Raw genomic sequence first — 24066 nt, 5'->3', positions numbered from 1 at the left:
TCTTACAATCAGAGCATTTAAACAGTTAAATGTTCACTGAATTGGTAAGCGTATCTTGGTTAAAAACCTGTTATGGTCAAACTAGGAATGAGAAAATAGAGGAGCCATTCTACCTCTTCCAACATGGCCACAAACAGGACTCATACACTCTTCATACAAGATTTATTTATTTATTGTGCCCTTAAAATATCTTCTGATACATGTGGTCGTGGCACCCTCTGCTGAAATAAAAGCCTCTGTATCAAAAATCTCTCTCAGCAATTTTGAGAAGGGCTTTGGATAACCATGACTGAAACATATTTTTTACATTTTATAATTCTGTCTTTTAAAACAAAGGAGTTGTAAGTTATTCCAGTACTGGAGTAAACTATGATCCTGTCTCCAATGGACAGCAAGACTGTAACACAAGGGCATAAATTTAAGCTAATCACAAATAAAGAATTTGAGATGATTAGAAAATCATTTTACAGATGATAAAGTGGAATTCTTTTCCATGAATCACCATTGCCAAGTCTTTCAAATAAAATTACCTAATTGCTGAAAAAAGGTGAACGAGTATGGTACGTACTCTCTTTACATTCTTTACTCATACATACATTCTTCACTCATACATTCTTTACTTTTAATATTACCAAGAAGTGCACTCTCCCAAGTTTGTATCACAATTTCCCTATATCGTGAGTTCCATTCTGTTCAAACACGTGTGAATCGTTACGAATATTTTTCAGGCACCTATCTTTTATTTCCAGTGAGGTATTGAGCTTCAATCCAAGTGACTGCTACTTGCTCGAACTCGGACAGACTTGTAATGAAATGCAGTCATCTGAAAAGCATCTCCTCTCATTTGCTAACCTGTCTCTTCTGCCTTGTACTTTGATCTCACTGACACTCTCCAATCATAGTCTTGCTGTCACTAATATCAAGATTTCTCTTTTTCAATTGCATTTTCAAGCAGTAATTGGGCTCCCTTTCAGTTCCACCACTGAGATTGCACTTAGGTCGCAAAATGATCATCTCCAGAACTGCATGTGTTGGTCAGAATACTCTGCTCTGCAGGCAGCAATGAACTTGGTAACAAATTGCAATGTAATACTAAATGCTTTGATGTTAGCTTTGCAAGGCAAGACCATACTGCAATGCCATGTTGCGCCTTATTAAGTTGCACTACAGTAATGTATGTCAATATTGCTAAGTGATTATTTGCATTAACTTTACGCACAAAATGTGCAAAGATTTACCTAGGTAAGTGCATCCATAAAATACCATTTTTAAAAGTGGACTTTGGCTGAGAAGTGTATTTTAAAGTATTTTAACATTGTTTTCTCTACTTTCAGGGCAAAGAAGAAAGAATTGTTCAGCTGGAAACTGAAAATGCTCTACTTCACCTGAAACTGGCTAAAGTAATATTTAATACAATGTAGCATTAAACAGTGACTTTCAAACAAGGTGCTGTCCCTTGGTACAGAAGGCAGCATGCTTTGAAAGACTGCTCAACTTTCCAGGCAGGGTTATTTTGCATGGAATAGCAATATACTAACTTATTGTGATGGGAGATCTTCTCATAACATTTGTATGTTATCATAACACCAAATATTTGACTCTTAAATGCCCTTCGAAATGGCTGAGCAAACCATTCAATTCAAGGGCAATTAGGAATGGGCAATAAACGTTGGCTAGTGACATTCACAACCCCTCAACAAATACAAAAAGCTCAGAAGGTGGTTGTGTAGAATTTTCTAATGGGACAGTCCTACTCATTTAAACATTAAGATATTAAGGGTATCAAGGGATTTGAGAAAGAGTAGCTGGGGTAGATAATAAACTATGATAATCTAAAATAATACAGCAGGTGTTAGGGGCTGAATGGCCTATTCCTCCTCCTATTTCTTATGTTTTTATAATTTACGATCTTATTTTCCAAGGTATCCTAATTAGAGTGGTAGCATTTGAGACTGATTGTAATCCTGCACTAAAAGCAGAAGTCCAAGCTCATGGAGAAACCATACCTGACTGCAACTGAAGAATGGTTTTACTGGTATCAGGAAGAACACCAGAACTTCTCAATGTGCACACATTTCTTGCATGTCCTATCAAGCACAACACAGACCAAAGTCTGGACTGCTGAACCCCCTCGGTTTGAAGCACTGTACACAATCATTAGCCTTTTGTAATGAACGCTATTGTGCTGTTGCTGAACACAACACTTTTAAAGATGGAAGTAACAGCTCAGAAACCACAGACAAAAGTTCAGGTTTCACTGTAAGGATCTCTTTTGCTGTTAAGGAACGATATCTCAGTGAGCTCAGCCAGACTGCAAAGGTTAGGGCTGGTTGAAGGGCCATTTACCCAATGTTTCTGCTTCATGAAATATATATAGTGTGGATTACTGTGTAATGATGTTTCAATGGTCAAAACTCATCCGAACATACCTAGGTGCAACCCCTTTCTTATCAGTTAGACCATGGATTGTTATAAGAAGCCCATATATTCACATGGCCCAGGAAATCTTTAACGTCTTGAAACTTGCCATGAGGTGAAGGTTGTGCACACTGTACATCTGATGCTTCCTTCCTGTGGGGAAATTGAGAAAGCTGTTGCCCTTTCAAACCAAGTATTTATCATGTGGTTTGCACAGGTGGCTGCCTGAATGACTAAATTTCTGCCCCTCAGCTGAGTAATGCAGCATGAAGAGCACCCCAAAACACTATTTAAATAGCAAAAGCAAACAAGAATAAGGATTTTTTTTATTACTGATTTTTTTAAACTTCCTTGTATTTAAGGTTTCCTATTTAGCACACTGGAAATTGGGTCATAAAACTCTGAGTAAAGTCAGAAAAATTTGACCATAATTTGCAATATTGCTAAAACTCAAAACAAGCAAGATGTTAAAAAGACACTATTAAGGTAAATAATAATACAAAATCTAGTTTTAAAAACTTAGTCTGTATCACATGTGTGACACAGGCATGATATGTACAGTAACTGATGTTACAGATATGTTTTGTGATGAATTTACAGTAACAAAACAAAGAGAAATTTCCAGCAGGTCCAGTTTTTGGATGAAATTAGTTGTTCACCATCTACAACCTGGAAAAACAAAATTTGAATATATTGAAAAGCAATTTAAATAACCAATATCCATGAGCAATGAAGATAAAAACAACCAAGTACTTTGCATCTGTCTTCATAAAAGAAGCGGATGCGTCAAAGGTTATGTCTTGGTTGAAGAGGTCCTCAAAGTGCTCCCCTCCAGCAGCCATTGACCTCCTCTCTATCTTTGATGGGGCACCTCTCCATTTTTGGTTCTGAGGCAGATGGGGTCCTGGGTGCCTAGACCATGGATAGTTTTAATTGTACTGAAGAAACCACTCATGTTGTGGCTGTCGGTGAGTTGCTGAGTCTCCTGTGCCCTTTCCATCCACCATCTATTCTTTAGATCATAGGTTCCTTGTTCCATCTCAGTCTTCAGCTGTAGACTTGTTTCCTCCCACTCGAGTTTTGTCTCCTATGCTGCCTGTACACTGTCTTGCCTCCTGGACTGCTACAGTGGTTACATTTTATTGGCTGTAGAGTGCTTTAAGTTGCCTGGTGGTCTTAAAAGTGCTATATAAATGCAAATTTTTCTTCCTTTCTTTTTAATATAAATGAGGTGGAATTCTCCCCAAAAATTTCTAAGCTTTGTCCCCAGCGGGAAAACCAGTGAGATTCCGTTAGCAATTCACCCACAACTGTAAATTTTTTGAAGTGGTGATTTAAAGACGTGGCAAGACTGGCTTCTCAGAGATCAGAGTACTGTTTTCAAAGGGTGTTCCGATCTCCAGACAACCCTATGAAAAATGAATTTTGTTTCTCCCTCCACAGTTACTGCCATGCCCACTGAGTTTTTCCAATGTTATTTGTTTTTATTCCAGGTTTTCAGCATTCACAGTACCTTGCTCAAGAAAAGTTTGCCATGGGGTCAAATTAAATAAATATATCATACTTGCCATCACTTCATTCTTCCCCCTGAAACTGTGCTTCATAAAATATAATGTACGCATCAACAATTTTTTCAACCTACACCTGAGGCTTCAAACCAGAGAATCAGAACTGAGGGATTGATAGCTGACATAGAATGATTAACAAAAAGGAAAAGGGAAATTACAAAAGCAACGTTGCAATATAAGGAGTTATCTGGAACTCCCCATCCTTAAATTTCGTACGTGCTAATTCAGCAACAGTTCAGTTGCTGTAGTAAATAAGAATTGCAACTTCCAAATGTAACTTTGTTTTCATTGAATCTGAAGAAAAGATATTGCTGTATTTAGTTTCTAAATAGATGGTATAAATCACAGCAAGTACCTTAAGCAGCCCGTGGGCAGTCTGTAGTTAAGAACAATAAATGTGTGCTTTTGCAAATTAAACACTAGGAAGGTTGAACTCAAACGATATCTGTTATTAGTAGATAGAATAATGTGTTTTATATACTGACCATACAACAATTAAATTTTTTTGTACATAGTACCAAGGGTCAGTAGAAGACAGCAGAGAAGAGACAACACGTTTGCATAGACTCTTAGAGGATGTGTGGAATATTCAGAAAAATACTGGCTACCAGTTATCTCAGCTATTTGCAGGAGTAAAGGTAAACATTATTACATTTGCTTGTCACATTTAACAGTGATTTGGCTGATCTAGTGCCTGGCATAAGTTATTGCCTATGATTCTCTGCAAACCAAACTTTTATTTTTTGGGTAGGGAAATATTGGCATAAGTTGACATGAGGGGCAGTTCCTCATCTGAGGAAAGGTAAAATTAAGATCTGATTTTTCACTTGTTTTTGTGCCACTTCTAAATGCTGTTCATAGAAAATTGTTGAAACCAGTGTCCGGAGATTTAGCTGGCCACCAAATTTTCCAACCTTGTTGCAGCTGAAGAGTGGTGTGAATGGCCAATAAGATTGCACCCTGCATTTAAAAAGCACAAAAGTTTTATTTGTCTGACTGCAGGGTGCGGGTTAGTTCATAGAAATTAAATCTCCCCCTTTTGCACATACTTTTTAATCGTGCAAGTTAAAAATCACATACAAATACACCATTTTATGTAGAATATAAAGCAGAGAAACAACATGTTTGGCCCAACTGGTAAATGCCAATTTTATGCTTCACACACATCTCCTCTCCCCTACTTCATCTCACCCTTCAGGATATTCCATTCCATTCTTCTTCAGTTATCAAATTCATGCTGTTGGATTATCAAGGCCAACTAACAGGCAGTAGGAATAAAATTAAACTGGTCAAAGTAACATTAACAGTATAAGATAATTTTACAGTTCTGGGGCTGGATTTCCTTCGTGGGAGTAGGAACAGAGTGTCAAGAATTGCAATCCTGCCTCCATCCCAACAGCGTTGAAAGGCAGGAATTTCATTTCTCAGAGAGCAGGATACCAGGAGTTGGGCCTGATGGCAGTCCTGAGGCAGAGTCCGAGGTGGCCAGGTTCAAAGGGCTGCCTCTATTCTCAGAGGTATCGATCGGCTCTGTTGTTCAGATCAATGTAATGCCCCCCCCCAATACCCTTACCCCCTTTTCTTCCTCTCAACCCATTATGATGACCATGAAGGCCGCATGGGATCATCAATAGATCCACCCATGTGCTTTGTGGAGTATGTGTTGCCTTATTGAGTGAGCGGAAGCTCACCTGATGGAAAGCAGCCAATGAGGGCTTTTAAGTCTGTAGCGTTACCTGAACCAGCGTTGTATGTCCTGAGGTGAAGATGACCTGATTATAAGCCACAGGAGCGATCTTTTCCTTTGGTGCACAATGAAGGTGTTGGTGATGGAAACCGATGTGTGGCTGAATTGCTACATTGGCAATGAGGAGAAGAGTTCTTTTTTCTCTCCATCTTTTTGTCTAGACAACCTCTGAATGTCAAAAATGTATCTGGTAAGAAAAGGCCATTGTGCTTCTTTTCAGGCAACTTGAGCCCTGTGGCACCAATGTGCCTCCTAATTCTACACTCCCCAGAAGAGGAACCATCTTCCCAGCATCTACCTTGTCAAGTCTCCTCAGAATGTGTACTGTTTCAATAAGATCACCTCTCATTCTTCTAACTTCCAATGAGTAAAGGCCTAAGCTGCTCAGCCTTTTTTCATAAGACAATCTCTTTATCCCAGGAATCAGCTGATCCAATGCAATTATATTTTTAAGTAAGGAAACCAAAACTGTGTATAGCTGGTCTCCCTATAGAAACACTTCCCTACCTTTACATTCCATTTGCCTTCCTAATTGCATGCTGTACCTGCATACTATTACTTTTTGATTCATGTACCAGGACACCCAGATCATTCTGCATCTCAGATTATGCTGCCTCTCTCCATTTAAACAATATTCTGCTTTTCTATTCTTCCTGACTTATTGACGTCTCTTCTAATGGAATTCTGTCTCAATCTTTTCGCATTCAGATAGTACATAAGTCAAACTTTTGTCTATTTCTGTAGCTTATTATTCCTGGAACAGGTCGCTAGTCTGTCACCAGGCGCTTATAGCTTGAAGGGCATTACACCACATTGAGCGTAGCCACATACAAATGCATGTACACATAGACGCGTGCATGCATACACAGACACAAAACACACGTTGCAAAGACATATTGATAGCCTAAGTGTAGGCAAACCTGTGGCATATGGAATTTAACATTTAAGTCTGAGGTTAAAATTAGCTCAGAGTATCTTCTCAGGAGATATACCTGAAGTTTTCTTGCGCATGAGATGTTGTGTTAGTTAACTGAAGTGGAGCATGGTAGGCAGAAAATTCGGGTAGGCACCTCAAACAAATTGAGCGAATGAAATCATGACACCATTGAAGCGAACAGGCTGATGTAACATCAGGATACCAAAATTGGTCTATTCGTGTACAGGCAGTATCTTCCTTATTCATTCTTGAAATAACAACTGTTACATAGTGTTCCAAACCTGGCTGATGATATCTGCAAGGGTGTCCCAACCTGAACAAAGATAATTACAGCACAGGAACAGGCCCTTCAGCCCTCCAAGCCTGCACTGACCATGCTGCTCGACTGAACTAAAACCCCCTATCTTTCCCTCTATTCCCATCCTACTCATGTATTTGTCCAGACACCTCTTAAAACTTACTATCATCTCTGTTTCCATTACCTCCCCCAGCACTGAGTTCCAGGCACCCACCACCCTCTGTGTAAAGGACTTGCCTTTACATCTCCTTTAAACCTTGGCTCTCCCACTTTAAACCTATACCCTTTAATAATTGACTTTTCGACTCTGTGAAAGAGCTTCTGACTACCCATTCTGTCTATACCCCTCATAATCTTGTAGACTTCTATCAGGTCATCCCTCAATCTCCGTTGTTCCAGTGAGAACAAACCAAGTTTCTCCAACCTCTCCTCATAGCTAATGCCCCTTGTACCAGGCAACATCCTGGTAAATCTTTTCTGCACCCGCTCCAAAGCCTCCACATCCTTCTGGTAGTGTGGCGACCAGAATTGAACACTATATTCCAAGTATGGCTCAACTAAGGTTCTATAAAGCTGCAACATGACTTGCCAATTTTTAAACTCAATGCCCCGGCCAATGAAGGCAAGTATGCCGTATACGTCCTTAACTACCTGCTCCACCTGCATTGCCACTTTCTGTGACCTGTGTACCTGTACACCCAGATCCCTCTGCTTATCAATACTCCTAAGGGTTCTGCCACTTACTGCATGTTTCCTATCTGTATTAGACCTTCCAAAATGCATGACCTCACACCTTGAAACACTGGTTCATGGTAGTGTATAAGTTTGCTTACAGGGATGGTGTGAGGAGTCACATGCAAGACCCAATGAGAACAATAACCAGTCAAGTCGTGGTATAACACTTATTAAAGATAATAAAGAAAAAGAACAGGACTCTAATGATCTAAGACAGTTATGTATCAGAACTACTAAACACATCAATACAGTTAATGTAGAAATTACGCTTTCTGATCCAAAATATATTTACAAGAACTCTTTTAGGACTTCTCCCTTCCCAAACAATATCCAATTCAATAGGTCTATAGGTAAAGGCCAGCTTATAGTTACCACACTGCATATGATTGGGGAGTTATTTTGGGAAATGTCTCATGGGGACAATATTAAGAAAAAAAATTCTAAGTGCAAATCGAATATGAAAACAGGAGAGAACCATGCCTATTTTTTCAGTGAGCTTTCAGACATGATCTTATGCCTCTTAGTACAATAAAAGAGGCAAAATGTGATTCACACCAGTCAATGGAGTCTAACCTTGCTGGAAAACCAGCTGGTTGAAGAGATCAGCTTGGAAGAAAATATAGCTGGTCTGATTAGCAACTTGGCGGATGATACTAAGATTGGCGGAGTTGTGGATAGTGATGAAGATTGTCAGAGAAAACAGCAGGATATAGATAGGATGGAAAATTGGGCGGAGAAATAGCAGATGGAATTTAATCTGGACAAATGCGAGGTGATGCATTTTGGTAGATCCAATTCAGGTGGGAGCTATAAAATAAATGGCAGAACCATCAGGAGCATAGACACAGAGAGATCTGGGAGTATAGGTCCACAGTTCTTTAAGTGGCAGCGTAGATGGAAAAGGTGGTGATGAAAGCATATGGCATGCTTGCCTTCATCGGACTGGGCATCGAGTATAAAAGTTGGCAAATTATGTTACAGTTATATAAAACTCTGGTTAGGCCACATTTGGAATACGGAATTCAATTCTGGTTACCACACTACTGGAAGGATGTGGAGACTTCGGAGGGAGTACAGTAAAGTCCACACAATTTGCTTTTCCACTCATCTTTGTGTCATCAGCAAATTTCGTCACCCTACACTCAGCCCCCTCCTCCAGATCATCTGTATAAATGGTAAATAGTTGAGGCCCCAGCACTGATCCCTGCGGCACTCCACTAGTCACCAACCGCCAACCAGAATAGCACCCATTGATACCAACCTGAGTTAGACAATTGCACCACACAAGGGAGGCATGTGTATGTTAATCTTTTAGAGCAACAGAGGCTGAGCCAATATACAAAGTACCATCAAAGAGTAAAATAGTATAATTGCCAACCTTTCATGGAAGCAGGGAGGCAGATTCCATTAGCAGCCTGTAAGTAAGTTCCAACTAGCAGACCAGAAGGAACATTGAAAGTTCATGGAGGCAATTAAAAGCATGGAGACAATCTTTCTGGCTTGTCACACTGGTCGATTGGCATGGTGAGCAGTATGCGAGAGAGGCAAAAAACTGGTTCGTGCCCAGTTTCTCGCCTCTCGAGATCAAGTGGAAAAGCAAATTGCGTGGAGGGTGTGGAAAGTCTGCAGAGGGATCTGGATAGGCTAAGCAAGTGGGCCAGGACCTGGCAGATGGAGTATATTGTTAGCAAGTGTGAGGTTATCCACTTTGGCAGAAATAACAGTAGGAGAGATTATTATTTAAAAGGCGAAAAGCTGCAGCATGCTACAGTGCAGAGGGACCTGGGGATCCTTGTGCACGAGTCGCAAAAACCCAGTCTGCAGGTGCAGCAGGTGATCAAGAAGGCGGATGGAATGCTGGCCTTTATAGTGAGGGGGACAGAATATAAAAGCAGAGAGGTCTTGCTGCAACCGTACAGGGCACTGGTGAGGCCGCAGCTGGAGTACTGTGTGCAGTTTTGGTTGCCGCACTTGTGGAAGGACATGTTGGCCTTGGAGGGAGTGCAGAGGAGGTTCACTAGGCTGATACCGGAGATGAGGGGATTGGACTGTGAAGAGTGACTAAATAGACTGGGTCTGTACTCGTTGGAGTTTTGAAGGATGAGGGGGGATCTTATAGAAACATATAAGATAACGAAAGGGATGGATAGGGTAGAGGTAGAGAGATTCTTCTGGCTTAGAAAGGATAGTAGGACTAGAGGACACAGCCTCAAGATAAGTGGGGGGACGGTTTAGATTGGAGTTGAGGAGGAACTTCTTCACTCAAAGGGTGGTGAATCTCTGGAATTCTCTGCCTGTTGAAGTGGTGGAGGCTACCTCGCTAAATATATTTAAGTCACGGGTAGATAGGTTTTTGATAGACAAGGGAATTAAGGGTTATGGGGGGAAAGTGGAACTGATCCACTTCAGATCAGCCATGATCTTATTGAATGGCGGGGCAGGCTCAAGGGGCTAGATGGCCTACTCCTGCTCTTATTTCTTATATTCGTATGTGTTCCAATTAGCAGGACAATGTATTCTTCTGGTCTGTCTAAAATTGCTGATCACATTACTGGGAGACTTGCATCCTGTGAAATGCCTTTTTATTTTCCTCAATTTTAGTTATTTTGAACTTGGCACTTTATCAATGGGAGAGAGAAGCGAATGCAATGAGAAAAATCCATTTCACAGCACATTAATGTAAACAGCAAAATTCCTCACCAACATACCTGCATTAATGTATCAAGAGGAATCTCAGCTACATCTCCAGTCTTCTGGACTGTCAGTGTTTCATTTAATCCCTGCTTGTTCCTGGGATAATTAACTTTGAAGCTAACACAGATGCTGACTATTTCTGCAGTTTAATCCTTTGCCCAGATTATACACTGTCAGAAGCACTTGCTCTTAGCAAATTTCTATCTGGAGTAGGTCACAATTTGTAGTTGGGAGGTGACCTGTTGAGTTTACAGTCCTGATTTGGAAAAACAGCTCCTGGCAATACAAATCAGAGCTTTGGGCATACACAGCACTTGACCTTCCCACCAGTGTACAGCCAAATTTCGGATTTACTTGCAGGAAGGAACATGCTTCCTGCTGAGAGCATGAAATTTGAAAATTATCTCCCATGTTTCACACGAGGGGCTGGATTTTACGCTGCCTCGCTGGCAAGTTTGAAGGCTGGGGTGCATCTAAAATCCAGCAGTTGACCTTCCCGCCGACAATCAGCCTGCTCCCGACCTGTCTGACATTTTATGTCCGGTAAGGAAGGCATCAGGTTGCCCACCTGACCACTTGGCCATTTAAGAATTTAATTCTGCCCCCACCAATACCTGAGGCAGGACTGACCCATCCCATGAGGGAAGCCCCAGCAAATTTAGCTGTGCAGGCTGGTGTCATGCAAGAGATGGGGAAACCCTGGGTGCATTAGAGGCACCCCCTCAAGATCATTGCCCCTCCTCCCCCCCCATCCCTTTAACTCTCTCTTGCTGTCTTGAACACCGGGCACACACTTAACTTTTTGAGCATTTCAGTTTGTTGGACTTCACATGTCTCATTTGTAATTCTTTTTCTCTATTACCCACACAAGTACCATGCCAGGCTTCTCATAGTGATATTGTCACTGCTCTCCTTACTCATTTTCTGCATCTCGGGGCTTCCTATGCTCTGTCTCAACTCATCATGCTCTCCTTTTTCTGAACTTACTACATTCTATCCTCCCATTATCTCTTCCTTCATAATAAAGTCCCCTCTCTATATTCATGGCCACGCTGTTGGCCTTGCCTTCTCTGTGGTCAACCATGTCAATCATAGATAAGGCCATTTTTGACCATTTCCTTGTTATGTTCTGCACCTTTCCCCTTGCCAATCCAATGGCGTCCTGTGTTCACCTGTAAAAGAACCTCTGCCTTAAAGTCACCTAAGCTGGACTTCCAAGTCCCCAACTTTAGTACTTTGTTCAACAGGGCATTTCTGCAACTATTGATCTACGTATTCATAACCTCATCTTCATCTTTTGATGCCCTTGTTCCATTCAAACAATTACAGGCACTCATTCTGGACACCCTTCAAGTATCTCCTTTAAGCCCAAGGAACTGAGATTTGTTATAGGTGACATTTTAGCCTGATGTTTCTCTCCTATCTACCTCTCTAAGCACATCTCATCCACGAGACCTACCTCTGTTCCCTTGACCCTATTCTCAACAAATTACTGATCACCCAACTTTCCATACCAGTCTCATGTTCGCTGTCAATCTGAGATCCCTTTTCTACAAAATAACTTCTATATACTTGATTATGTGGGAAGAATTTTAAAAATTGAACGATCAAACCTGCATTGAGTGTGTATATACGAAGGCAGGCAGGGTGGGAAGGAGGCCGGTGGGAGACAGCTGGGACGTTTACTTTAAATGTCATCTTTTTTGAATTGTTGCTCATTCTTAACATGCTGTTGAATAAATTTCCCAAACAGGAATTCATATTTCTCATTCAAATTCAAGTATGGGCAATGAGAAGTTAATTAAGGCAAATTCTTAAATGTAATCTATTCATCACTGAGAATGAACAACTTTCAAAGCATCTTTAAATGTTTTGGGTGTGACTTTCCTATTTTTTCAAAGTGTCAGACTCTGACTGAAAACTGGTGGTAGCTCTGCAGCCACATTGCCCAGTTTTTAGTCCAGATTGTCAGGCACTTGCGTGGATGGGGATAATATCATTGGTGGGCGGCTCCACAGAGATCAGGGTCCCATCTTTAAAGGCACTGCACAGAAAGTAAACGTGACTCAGCCTCTTGTCCACCTCCCACCACCACTGACATGGAAGGTTCCCCTCACAAGCACTGGGGCCTCCCCCATCCTTCCTCCAACTAGCACAAGCAATGGAGCACTCTCCTCCCCGCTAACCTGCCTCCCTCAACCAATATCAGAGGCCATCTCCACATAATACCAATATAAAAGTTTATTTATTAGTCACAAGTAGGCTTACATTAACACTGCAATGAAGTTACTGTGAAAACCCCCTAGTTGCCGCACTCTGATACAGTGGAGGAGAATTTTAGCATGGCCCATTCAAAAAACCTGCACATTTTTGGACTGTGGGAGGAAACCAGAGCACTCAGAGGAAACCCACGCCAGTGCCAACATGACAGTGCCAGCATGTCAGGGGAAGTGCCAACTTCTGCCAGGAAGCAGTACTAGGGGGAGGAAGAGGGGGCAGGCGTGCGGGATCTCCCTCACACCTGCATGTTGTGTGTTTGTGAGGGTGTGTAGGGGGTGCTGGTAGGCATTGGTGACCCGGACATTTAGTGAAGGGGGGAGTTTGCTCCTCCAGGTTCAAAGTTTGTGGGTGTTCTCCATGTCTGCAGGGAGTTGCGATATCTGTGGGGGAGGCAGACCTTCAACTTAACTTTCATGTCAGGATGCCCTTTAACAATGGCCCACCAATCTCTGCGGAGCTGATTTTCCCGGCATCTTTAGGTCCCGTTTACAAAGAAAAACGCTTAAGTGTGGGAGAATTCAGTGAGAATATCACCAGGCACCAAAAAAATTTCCAAGTGTGGTTAAATTGCAAACTGAATTGCCCCAAAACAGCCAGCTGGAATCTCACTGGTTTACCTGCTGGGGACAATACTTCGAAATTTTTTCAGAGAATTCTATCCCTGATGTTTAAAACTTCCGTGCAAATTGGAAAATCTCTCACCATATAGTGTTATAATAAATGTGTTTGTTATTGTTATGAGGGTCTCATTTTCTGTGTTTTTTTTCTCCTTTCCTATTGATCTGCAGGTCTTGAAACAAGAGTTAAAATCCCTGCATTCATTCACACTTGATTTGTCTGATCAGTTTCAAGAAGAATGCAAAGCAACCTTGAAGGAATTTCTAACTGTTAGTGAGAAACAACATGTACAGACTGTCAATACGAATAGTAAGTATCGTTATTTTTATTCATTCTTGGGATAAGGGCATCAATTGTCAGGACAGCCAACTCTAATTGCCTTGGGAAGTTGGTAGAGCACTGCATCCTTGATCCATTACATCCCATGTGGTGTAAGTACACCCAAAGTGCTGTTAGGGAAGGAGTTCCAGGATTTTGACCCTGTCCCAGTGAAGGAAAGACAATATAGCTCCAAGTCAGAATGTTATGGCTGGGAGGAGAACTTGCAAGAGATGGTGTTCACATATATCCGATGCCCTTGTCTTTTGAGGTGATAGAGGTTGAAGGTTTGGAAGGAGATGTGGAAGGAGCCTTGGTCATTTCCTGCAGTGCCTCTTTGTATTTGGTACAAACTGCTGTTACCTTGCGTTGGTGGTGGAGTGAATATATGTTTGTGGATGGGGTGCCAGTCAAGCAGGCTGCTTTCTCCTGGATGGTGTCAAGCTTCTTGAGTTTTGTTGGAGGAGCACTCATCCAGCCAAGAGGAGACTATTCCATCACACTCATGACTGCCTTGTAGATGGACAGGCTTTGCATGAGTTACTCATCCAAGGATTCCTAGTCTCTGACCTGTATTTATATCTCTGGTCCAGTTGAGTTTCTGGTCAATGGTAACCCCCAGCATGTTGACAGTGAGAGATTCAGCAATTATAATGCCATTGAATGTCAAGGGGAAATGGCTGGATTCCCTTGTGTTTGAGGTGGTCATCACCTGGCAGTTGTGTGGCCTGAATGTTACATGCCACTTGTTAGCCAAGCTTGAACATTGTCAAGGTCTTGCTGTAGATGGACACAGACTGCTTCAGTATCTGAGGAGTCGTGAATGATGCTGGACATTATGCAATCATCTACAAATATCCCACTTCCAACCTTAGAATGGAATGAAGGTCATTGATGAAGCAGTTGAAGACAGTTGGGCATAGGACACTACCCTGAGGAACTTCTGCAATGATATGCTGGGACTGAGATAATTGATTTGCAACAACTGCAACTAAATATGTGCAACAAACAGAGAATTTCTGCCCTGACATCCCGCTTACTCCAGTTTTGCTAGGCCTCCTTGATGACACATTTGGTCAAATATAATTATCGAGATTGTGATACACAATTATACTGCTGCTGCTGCTGGCCCACAGCACCTCATGGATGCTCAGTTTTGTGTTGCGAGATCTGTTCGAAAGCTGTTCCATTTAGCACTGTGATAATGGTTGGAAGGTATCCTCAATGTGAAGATGGAACTTTATCTCCACAAGGACTGTGTGGTGGTCACTGCTACCAATACTGTCATGCACACACACAATCTAAAACAGGTAGGTTGATGAGGATGAAGTCAAACAGGCTATTCTCTCTTGGTTTCTCTCACCATCTTCTGTAGACCCAGTCTAACAGTTGCATTCTTTAGAACTCAGCCAATTCGGTCAATAGTGCTGCTACTGAGCCTCTCTTGGTAATGGACCATTGAAATCCCCCACCCATTCTGGGCCCTTGCCATCCTCAGTGCTTCCTCCAAGTGGTGTTCAACATGGAGGAGTCCTGATTCTTCAAGTGTGGGTGGGGGGTGGTAATCGGGAGGTTTCCTTATCCACGTTTGATGCCATGAGAATTCATGGAATCTAGAACTCCCAGAAACTACCCCCTGACTGGTAACCACTGTGCTGCCATCTTTGCAGTGTCTGTCCTGCTGTGGGACTATGTCAGGGCTGTGCTTGACTAGTCTGTGAGATAGCTCTCCCAATTTTGGCACAAACCCCCAGATGTTAGTCAGGAGGATTGAGAGGGCTGAGTTTGCTGTTGTCATTTTTGTTGCCAAGTTCAACCCATCAGTTTCATTACTTTTTGCTGGCATTGTAGTGGTTTTGAGTGGCTTGCCAGGCCATTTCAGAGGACATTTAGAGTCAACCACATTGCTTTAGACATGGAGACATGCAGGACAGACCAAATGAGGATGGCAGATTTCCTTCCCTGAAGGACATTAGTGAATTGGATGGGTTTTTATGACAGTGGTTTCATGATCACTATTACTGAGACTAACTTTTTTAATTCCAGATTTATTCATTGAATCCACGTTCGATCAGCTGCTATGGTGGGATGTTTCCAGAGCATTAGCCTGGGCCTCTGGATTACTAGTCTGGTGACATTATCACTGTGCCACCATCTCTCCTCATAAAATGAAATATAATCTGAAACAAATATTTTTCAAATGATATTGGAAAATATAATTTCAAGGCACAGTGGCTAACATTGCTGCCTCACAGCGCCAGGGATCTAGCTTCAATTCTAGCCTCAGGTGCCTGTCTGTGGAGTTTGCATGTCCTGTTTGGGTTTCCTCTGGATGCTCCAGTTTCCTCCCACAGTCCAAAGATGTGTGAGTTAGGTAGATTGGCCATGCTAAATTGCCCCTAGTATCAGGGGGACTAGCAGGGTAAATGTGGGGTTACGGGAATAGAGCCTGGATGGGATTGTGGTCAAAAATGGGTGAAAAACTTTGGAGTGGGATTTTAATCCATAATTTTTAATTGAAGAACAGAGAGTGCTACTAATTGAATCATAGCTGGTACTTGAAATTAAACAATACATTAAAGTCTCTAGCCTTACTGCTGGAGGACTAGGTTAGTTTATAGTACTAAACATTCTCTTAGCTTGCCCTGTGCAAAGTTTTAAACTCTGAGGATTCTAAGGGAGCTAAGGCACCAATATCATCATAAATATGGTATTGAAACTGTAGTCCTTCAATTTGCCATTTCTTTTAAACATTATGATGTATTAAATCTGCTCAGCAGGTGTTAACCATATTTTTACTGTCATGGTTAACACTTTGTATGTATTTCTATATTTAAGAAATTATCAATGAAAGTCTCTGTTTTAATTAAGTTGCATACTTTACCTTTTAATGTTATTGATCCAAACACCCCATATAGTGCACCAGCCCTCTAGACATAAAAATGAAGGCAGATTTTGATCTGACCTCTGTCAATGCTGAGTTAGCTCACTTTCATTGGAACAGTATCAAGTGAGCTACAATTAGCCCTGATGCCCTTGGTTACAGAGTGAGGAAAATTAGTTACTATTCCCAACCTTAATTGTTAATTTGATATAATTGTATGCAGGTAGTGAGCATAAGCTCACTTATAAGTTCACTTATGTTCCTATAAATTGGAGTAGAGGCTGGAATGCTGTATAGACCTCCATAATCACATTTTAATTTCTGCAAGTTTCTTTTGCATTTTTGTTCTTTGGTTGTGGGGTTTCTTTAAGGGATTATATACTTTTATTAATTTGTTTGACCTTTGTTCATTTGTTTCATTCAAAAGGATATAAATAGGAATATAGAGAAATTGCGATGGTTGCATTTGGAGGCATATGTTTATAATGCGTATCCTTTAATAAATGCTTATAAAGGCATGAAACGATTGACCCAAGTTCTATCCTTCATCATCTGGCTATTTGGAGGTATAGGACTGATTACTCTTTTGCCTAGTATAGGACTGGGTATGGCTGTGGAGCCTGTTAATGTCTGTTGAGGCTTTTGCAATATTAATAGTAATAATGGTATTGGAGTGCAATGAATGCTTGTACAACTGTACTCCATCAAATAGTTACTAGGCACAGGAGAAAACAAAATAAACCGGGAATATTTCCAAGAAAATAAAATAATGCTACTCGTCTATGATCACAGAGCTCCAAGGACAAGTCTTTCAACTTGAAAAATCTCTTCAGGAAGTTAGTGGCAGATACATTGCAGAAAAGCATAAAAGGAAGATGCTTCACAATGCACTAATAGTAAGTACTTGGTTCATATTCTGCACTTTTTTGTCAAAATCAGTAGGTAGAAATTCTATTAGCAAAAACATAAAGTATGATTTTAATTTTAGACTAACATTACCATTAAAATAGCAAAGTAATTTGCTATATCAGCTGTAATACTGGTACCTCTGAGTCACAAGGTTGTGAGTTCAAGTCCCACTCCAGTCATAGCTGAGGTGTCTTTGTTGGTCTAGTAACATAGCCACAATTCATCATGTTACTGGAGCAACAATCCAGAGGCCTCAACCAGAGATTTAGAGATATGCTTTTGAAACCTGTGACAGCTCGTGACTAGTCTTTAGCCAACTCAATTCACTCCATGTGGTATCAAACCACCACTAAGCACACTGGATATATCGGCTCCAAAACATCCCAGGTGTGATGCTGATGGCTTGTGTCAAAAACTAGCTCCTCCTCCAGCCATGGTGTTCTAATACAGCTGGAAAACACTGGCATCTGCCCAACTAAACGGAAAAGTGCCCAGATAAGTTATTTCCACAAAAAGCAGAATTAGTTCTGTACAGTCAATTACTGCCCCATTAGCTTATTCTCTGTCATCTGCAAAGCGATGGAAAAAGTCATGGACAGCCTTATTAAATGCTTACCACAAATGTAATCACCTGTACTCAATTTGGGTTTCATCAGGGCCATGGCACCAGTCCTCCTTACAGCCTTAATCCAAATATGAACAAAAGAGCTGAATTTCAGAAGAAAACTGAGAGTGACAGCACTTAACAGGCTATGGTATCAAGAAGCCATGGTAAAATTGGGAATGGAGTAGGGGGTGGTGGGAGCAGGAATTTTCCACTGGCTGGGATACTTATTTTTATACTAATTTTAAAGGGCATCCAGACCCCAAATTTAAATTTAAAGCCCCTTCCCCACCACAGAGTTCAAGACACCCCCCTCCCACTCCCCATAGGGGCTCTCCCCTCCCTTTCCCACCTCCCAGTTGGCCTTGGGATTCTGCCGCATTTATTAAAGTATATGGAAATCAAGTTTACTCCTTTCTGGGTGTGAACTGATTATATCATTGATAGGTGGGTGGGGGGTTGAGGGAAGAGAAGATCTCAAACTGAGATCTCTCTGCCACAGATCCTGTTTCCAGCTGCTCATGAGATTTAGCAGCCATTCTGGAATTTGCACCTGCGGCTAATGTGCTCGCTAAATCGCACCCTTAGTATATCAAATCGACAAGTAAAGAATAGTTTTGATGGAGACAGGGAGGGGCAGGATACCGATTTGCTATCTCTTTTAGCATTTGTGCTTGGAACATGAGAAGAACCAGGAAGGAAAAAGACAAATGTGCAACACCAGGTGTCCAGAGAATGACAGAAATTCAAAAGAAACATTTTGCCTAAGTGTTAAGGTTACTTCACAAGGCTGTCATTACTATTCATAAGATTGATATTGTTTTTGCAGTGACCTAGCTATTAACATACACACTAGATCTAAATTCATTAATTTTCCACATGTCAGGGATCAGCTATAGTTTGCTAAGTATTTTTAATTTCAGGAACTGCGTGGGAATATTAGAGTGCACTGTAGAGTGCGCCCTTCTTTGCCATTTGATTCTGGAAATGATGACCCAAGCTCTTTGGAAAGGTAAGACATGCTTTTTCTCTGTATTGCAATAGTCCATTTTGCTGCAGCATCTCCACACAAAAAATGATATATTTATAGCATGACAAGTTTACTTTTGCTATCATCATCATATATGTGAACACCAGAATTTATAATTGAAAAGATAGCAGGACGTGCACAAAGGCACAACATTTCCGGTATACTAAATAATGCAATGTCCAACATTGTATAAGGGTAAAAGTAGTGTTGGGTGACTTTAAAATTGGACCTGAATTATATCTGCATCCCTGGTCAAAATATCTTCCACTCTTTTTCCTAATTTCAGTTGAAGACTAGACTTGGTATTGATTGGGCAATGATATGGGAAATAGTTAATTTTAACATTAATAATTCCAATATAGTCACAAAATTAAAATTGTTTGTACAAATGTAATAATGGGGCAGCATGGTGGCATAGTGTTTAGCACTGCTGCCTCACAGTGCCAGGGACCTGTGTTCAGTTCCAGCTTCGACTCACTGTCTATTTGCACATTCTTTCCATGTCTGCGTGGGTTTCCTCCAGGTACTCCAGTTTCCTCCCACAGTCCAAAGATGTGAGGGTTAGGTTGATTGGCCATCCAAATTGACCCTAGTGTCAGGGGATTAACAGGGTAAATATGTGGGTTTATGGGAAAAGGGCCTGGGTGAGATTGTGGTCGGTGCAAATTCGATCGGCCAAATGGCCCCCTTCTACACTGTAGGGATTCTATGGTTTTAAGCTTAAAGAACCAAGTTCTCCCAAGTCTTTCCCAGTACAGTTGCCATCTTGTTCTTTTATTTGTTATTGTTTTTATTGGTTTCCTGATGGTGAGATCTGAGGTCCTAATCATCATGGTGGGAGAATGATGGGTCACCATTCCTGCCCAAAGCCAGGAGAAAGCTGTTTCCATTCATTTACGGGATGCGGGCATGGCTGGAAAGGCCAATGTTGTCCGTCCCTACTTGCCCTTGAATTGAATGGCTTACTAGGCCATATTAGAGAACAATTAAGAGTCAACTTCATTGTTGTGGATCTGGAGTCACCTGTCAGCCAGACCAGGTGAGAATAGTGGATTTCCTTCACTATAGGGCGTTAGTGAACCAGATGAGTTTTTGCAACAATTGACAATGCTGTCTGTTAATTCCAGATTTTTATTGAATTCAAATTCCACTATCTACCATGTGGGATTCAAATCTGGATCCCCAGAGCATTACTCTGAGTCTTTTGGTGATTAGTTCAAGACAATGCTACCACTCTATCGTCTCCCCTGTTTACCATATCATTAGGAGGCTTTAAATTACCACCTGACTGGAACTGTTCCACCCCCATCATCCAATCATCTGCCCTGGTTTTGGGCATTCATGCTGCTCAAGGCTAACCAGCACAACAGGTTGCAGCAGCTGGAAGGCCAGATGGAGATTTTATTGAGGAGAGGGCAGATATGAAGTGGAATGGATGGGATGCCAAAGGGAAGGTGATGGTAATGGATGGGAGGGTGTGCAACAACAATTTGAAATTATTGTATACCTGTGCTACCAGAGTGAGCTCAGAGCTATTTATTTTTACGTGCTGTACCACTGCAACTAGGTGCTCCCTCTAGACTTGCAGCAGAGGTGGAGACAGCCTGCTGACATTATGTCCTGCTGTTTCTAAAGACTTTGATAGGATTTTTCTGGAGACTGAAATGCATTGCTGCTGGACCCCAAGGGTACCCCAGTCATACTCTTCAGACTTGCAAGCAGTGAGAAGGACACCAGGGGCCAGAGATAGCAACCAGCCTACGCATCCTACACCCCTCCCCGCCCTAGATTTGTACGTTCAGTGTGGCTGGGTCAGGCATCCACAGTCACCTCCCTACCTGCAGATCACAATGACTGGAGTGAGGCTGAGGCAGCATCCCAGCACCATGGAGGTGCATGGGCAGCATAGGTGGTGGTCTTGCTAATTTTTTTAATTCATCCATGGGATATGGATGTCACTGGCTGAGCCAGTATTTATTGCCCATCCTAATTACCCTTGTCTAAGTGGCTTGCTCAGCAGTTTCAGAGGGCAGTTAAGTATCAGCCACGTTGCTCTGGATCTGGAGTCACATGTAGGTCAGTCCAGGTAAGGATGGCAGATTTCCTTCATTAAAGGGCATTAGTGAGTTTTTACGACAGTCGACAATGGTTTCATGATCATCATTCAACTTTTAATTTCAAATTTTTATCGCATTCAAATTTCACCATCTGCCTTGGTGGAATTCGAACCCAGGCCCTCAGAGCATTGTTCTGAGTCTGGGTATTACTAATCCAGTGATAATACTACTAGGACACCACCTCCCCAAGGACCAAGACCCAATTTTCATTCAGTGAGAGGAGTATGAAGAGCAGAGTGCTCACTTACCCTGCAGATGTGGTTGAGTCATTCATTCTTTTCCTGCATTGCAGGCAGCTCCTCTTATGAGTAGAATTGGCACTAACCATCCTGGCGACCGCCTCCCATGCAGGCATGGTGAGACAGTTGGGCCTACTCCTCCTGTCCCTTGAAAAAAGGACACCCATCCTGACATCCATGACTTGAGGCATTGTTGAACTGTGGGTACTTATTAATTCCTGTCTGCTATGTCCAGCTCCGAACTCCAAAGTGCAATGAATGAGTAGCTCTTTGGGTGTCTTTTAAATATGTCACTCCAATATGACAGAGGAGCATGCAACTACCTGCCTGCCAATACTGTATGATTCTCTGAGAAACCACTGGCTGCATAATTAATCAGCCCCGCCTCATATGATTTGGTGGGTCTTCCCACTGGACTCTGGCGGGATTTCCATCACCATGGGACTTAGACCTGGAGTTGAAAATCCCAGCTAATATCTATCTTCAGCTTAGCTGTTCTCATCTTCCTTATGCCCCAATATGATTTACATTTTAACTCACCCTCTGGTTGCTTCCTGCTTTTCTTCTTACCCATTTCCCTGCTATATCTGGCACCCCACTCTGTTTTTGTCACTGACTTGTATGTATTCCTTCTCAATTTGTTTCCCCCCTGGTTCCTACACAATCCATGCTCTTGCCCGTGGCTAGTTGTCTATTGCACCCTCTGTAGATGGAAGTCATCCTCCCTGTGTTGTTTCTTCATTCTGCATCAAACCAACCCCATAACCCTGAAATTCAAATAACTCTGATGCAAATGTTAATATTGTCTCTCAACCATTTCTATGCACCATATGTTGGAATTTTCTACACATTCCCTGCAGTGGGTTTCCCCAGGTCAGGGCCGACAAGCTATTGAAATCTCTGTTCATATCAGCGAGAGTGGAAGGTCCTGCCGGGGTGAAGGCCTGGAAGATTCTGGGCTTAGTATTTCTTAATTTTGCTGCATTGCCTCTTGAACTTCATTTTCCACTTCACCAGTTTCCAGATCTCCCCAAATTATCCAAACAACTGCTTGTTCCTCAAATAGCTCACAGCCCTGTGTTGGAGACGGGGTGGGAGGTGTAAATGCCTCTGTCCTGACTCCCACCAGAGAAATCCGAAATCCTTTCACCTCCCCTCCCTCATTATGACCCTGATTTTCCTTTCCAAGTCTTTATGCAGTCTGACCACACCTCAAGACATTACCTTTTTCAGTTCTGCTTTAATTTTTACTGAGTCCCATTCAGTGGGCAGGATTTCCAGTCCCCGTGCAGCATGTTTGCGGCAGCGGAGGCAACCAGCCTTTGACCGGCGGCAGGACCTTCTGATCCCACAGCTGTGAATGCGGTTTCCATTCTACGCAACACTAGCTGCCGAGAAACCCACAGTTAGGGGTTCACTGTAGGTGGGACCCAAAGATCCTGCCAATGAGGACAGCAGGACAATTCTGGCTACGCTCTTTGGTGTCTTGTATTCAGTGTTTGTGTTTTTAAGTCCAGCCCCTGAGGCTTGGTGTTGTTGCTCTTGCTTGTGGTACTTGTCTATGAGGTTGCTTCCAGTGTATTTGTTTTTAAATATAACTGTTGTTTTGCTTTTACTATAGCCATCTGTTTTTATTCCCACACTTGTTAATTTTCTGGCACAGCTTACTTATATTTGTGGATTGTTTTACTGCCACTCCCTATGTTTCTGCTTTTAAGTAGACATCTGTGGTTTAATCTCAAGTCTCCTCCTAGTATTTGGTTTAGTTTTCCTCCCAGTCTGCCTTTGTTTTAACACAAACTAAATTTTTAAGGAGTATCAAGCTGAAGCAATGGAAGTGTTCTCAGCTCTGAATCTGAAGATCATGAGTTCAAGGTGGTATAATCAAGGCTAACATTTCAGTGCGGCACTTAATACCCACTGCACTGTTGGAGCCATCAACTTTTGAATAAAATATTAAACTGGGGTCCTTTTTCCTGCTCAAGTTCCCTTTAACAGTTAGTATTCAAAGAACAGAAGAGTTTCCTTAGTGTCCTGGGCAGCATTTCTTTCTCAGCTAGCACTAGCAGAGCAAATTAATCAAGCTCAATGTTATTTGTAAGATTCTTCTTTCACACGAACTGATGACTCTAAACAACAGTGACTCTAAGCAACTTTTTTGGCTGTGTATCATTTTGCATGTCTTGAGGATGTGAAAGACACAATTTAAATGAAGTTTCTTTTGGTATCTGTTTCAGTCCAGTATCATTTTTAATTGCAATATCTTTTGCTGCTTTTTTTGTTAGCTCTAATCACAAATTATGGCTGGGATTCTCAACTCAGCATTACTATCACCAAATACCCCACCATTTCAACACCCTGGTGGTCATCATTGACCAGACACTCAACTAGCCACAGTAACTACTGTAGCTACCAGAGCAGATCCGAAGTTGAATGTTTTCCTGTCAATGGTTCTCTTGTCTCCCAAATCTTTTTTTCAAGGTCGAAGTCAGGAGTGTGATAGAATACTCTCCACTTGCCTGGATAGGTGCAGCTACAAAACTCCCCAGGAAATTGACATTATCCTTAATAAAGAAGTTTGTTTGATCAACACTCTATCTACCATCACCAGTGCAACATAACTGCAGTTTGTACTATCTGCAGGCTGCAGTGCAGCAGGTCATTACTGCT

At 41.8% G+C, this 24066-nt stretch overlaps 1 protein-coding gene across 1 annotated transcript in view; it reads left to right on the top strand.

Moving 5' to 3' along the window:
* Positions 1-24066, top strand: part of kif25 (kinesin family member 25) — a 113934-nt gene that overhangs the window by 3668 nt on the left and 86200 nt on the right. Inside the window, exons 2-6 of the mRNA XM_080199909.1 lie at positions 1335-1400; positions 4502-4624; positions 13466-13604; positions 17290-17393; positions 18934-19022. Of these exons, the coding sequence (XP_080056035.1) occupies positions 1335-1400; positions 4502-4624; positions 13466-13604; positions 17290-17393; positions 18934-19022 (521 nt within the window). The remainder of the gene's footprint in view (positions 1-1334; positions 1401-4501; positions 4625-13465; positions 13605-17289; positions 17394-18933; positions 19023-24066) is intronic.

This window comes from Carcharhinus amblyrhynchos, chromosome 12, assembly GCF_965287045.1.
Source record: "Carcharhinus amblyrhynchos chromosome 12, sCarAmb.v2.hapA, whole genome shotgun sequence".
Lineage (NCBI taxonomy): Eukaryota > Metazoa > Chordata > Chondrichthyes > Carcharhiniformes > Carcharhinidae > Carcharhinus > Carcharhinus amblyrhynchos.
The sequence above is the reverse complement of the archived record's forward strand: the minus strand, read 5'-3'. Positions and strand labels throughout refer to the sequence as shown.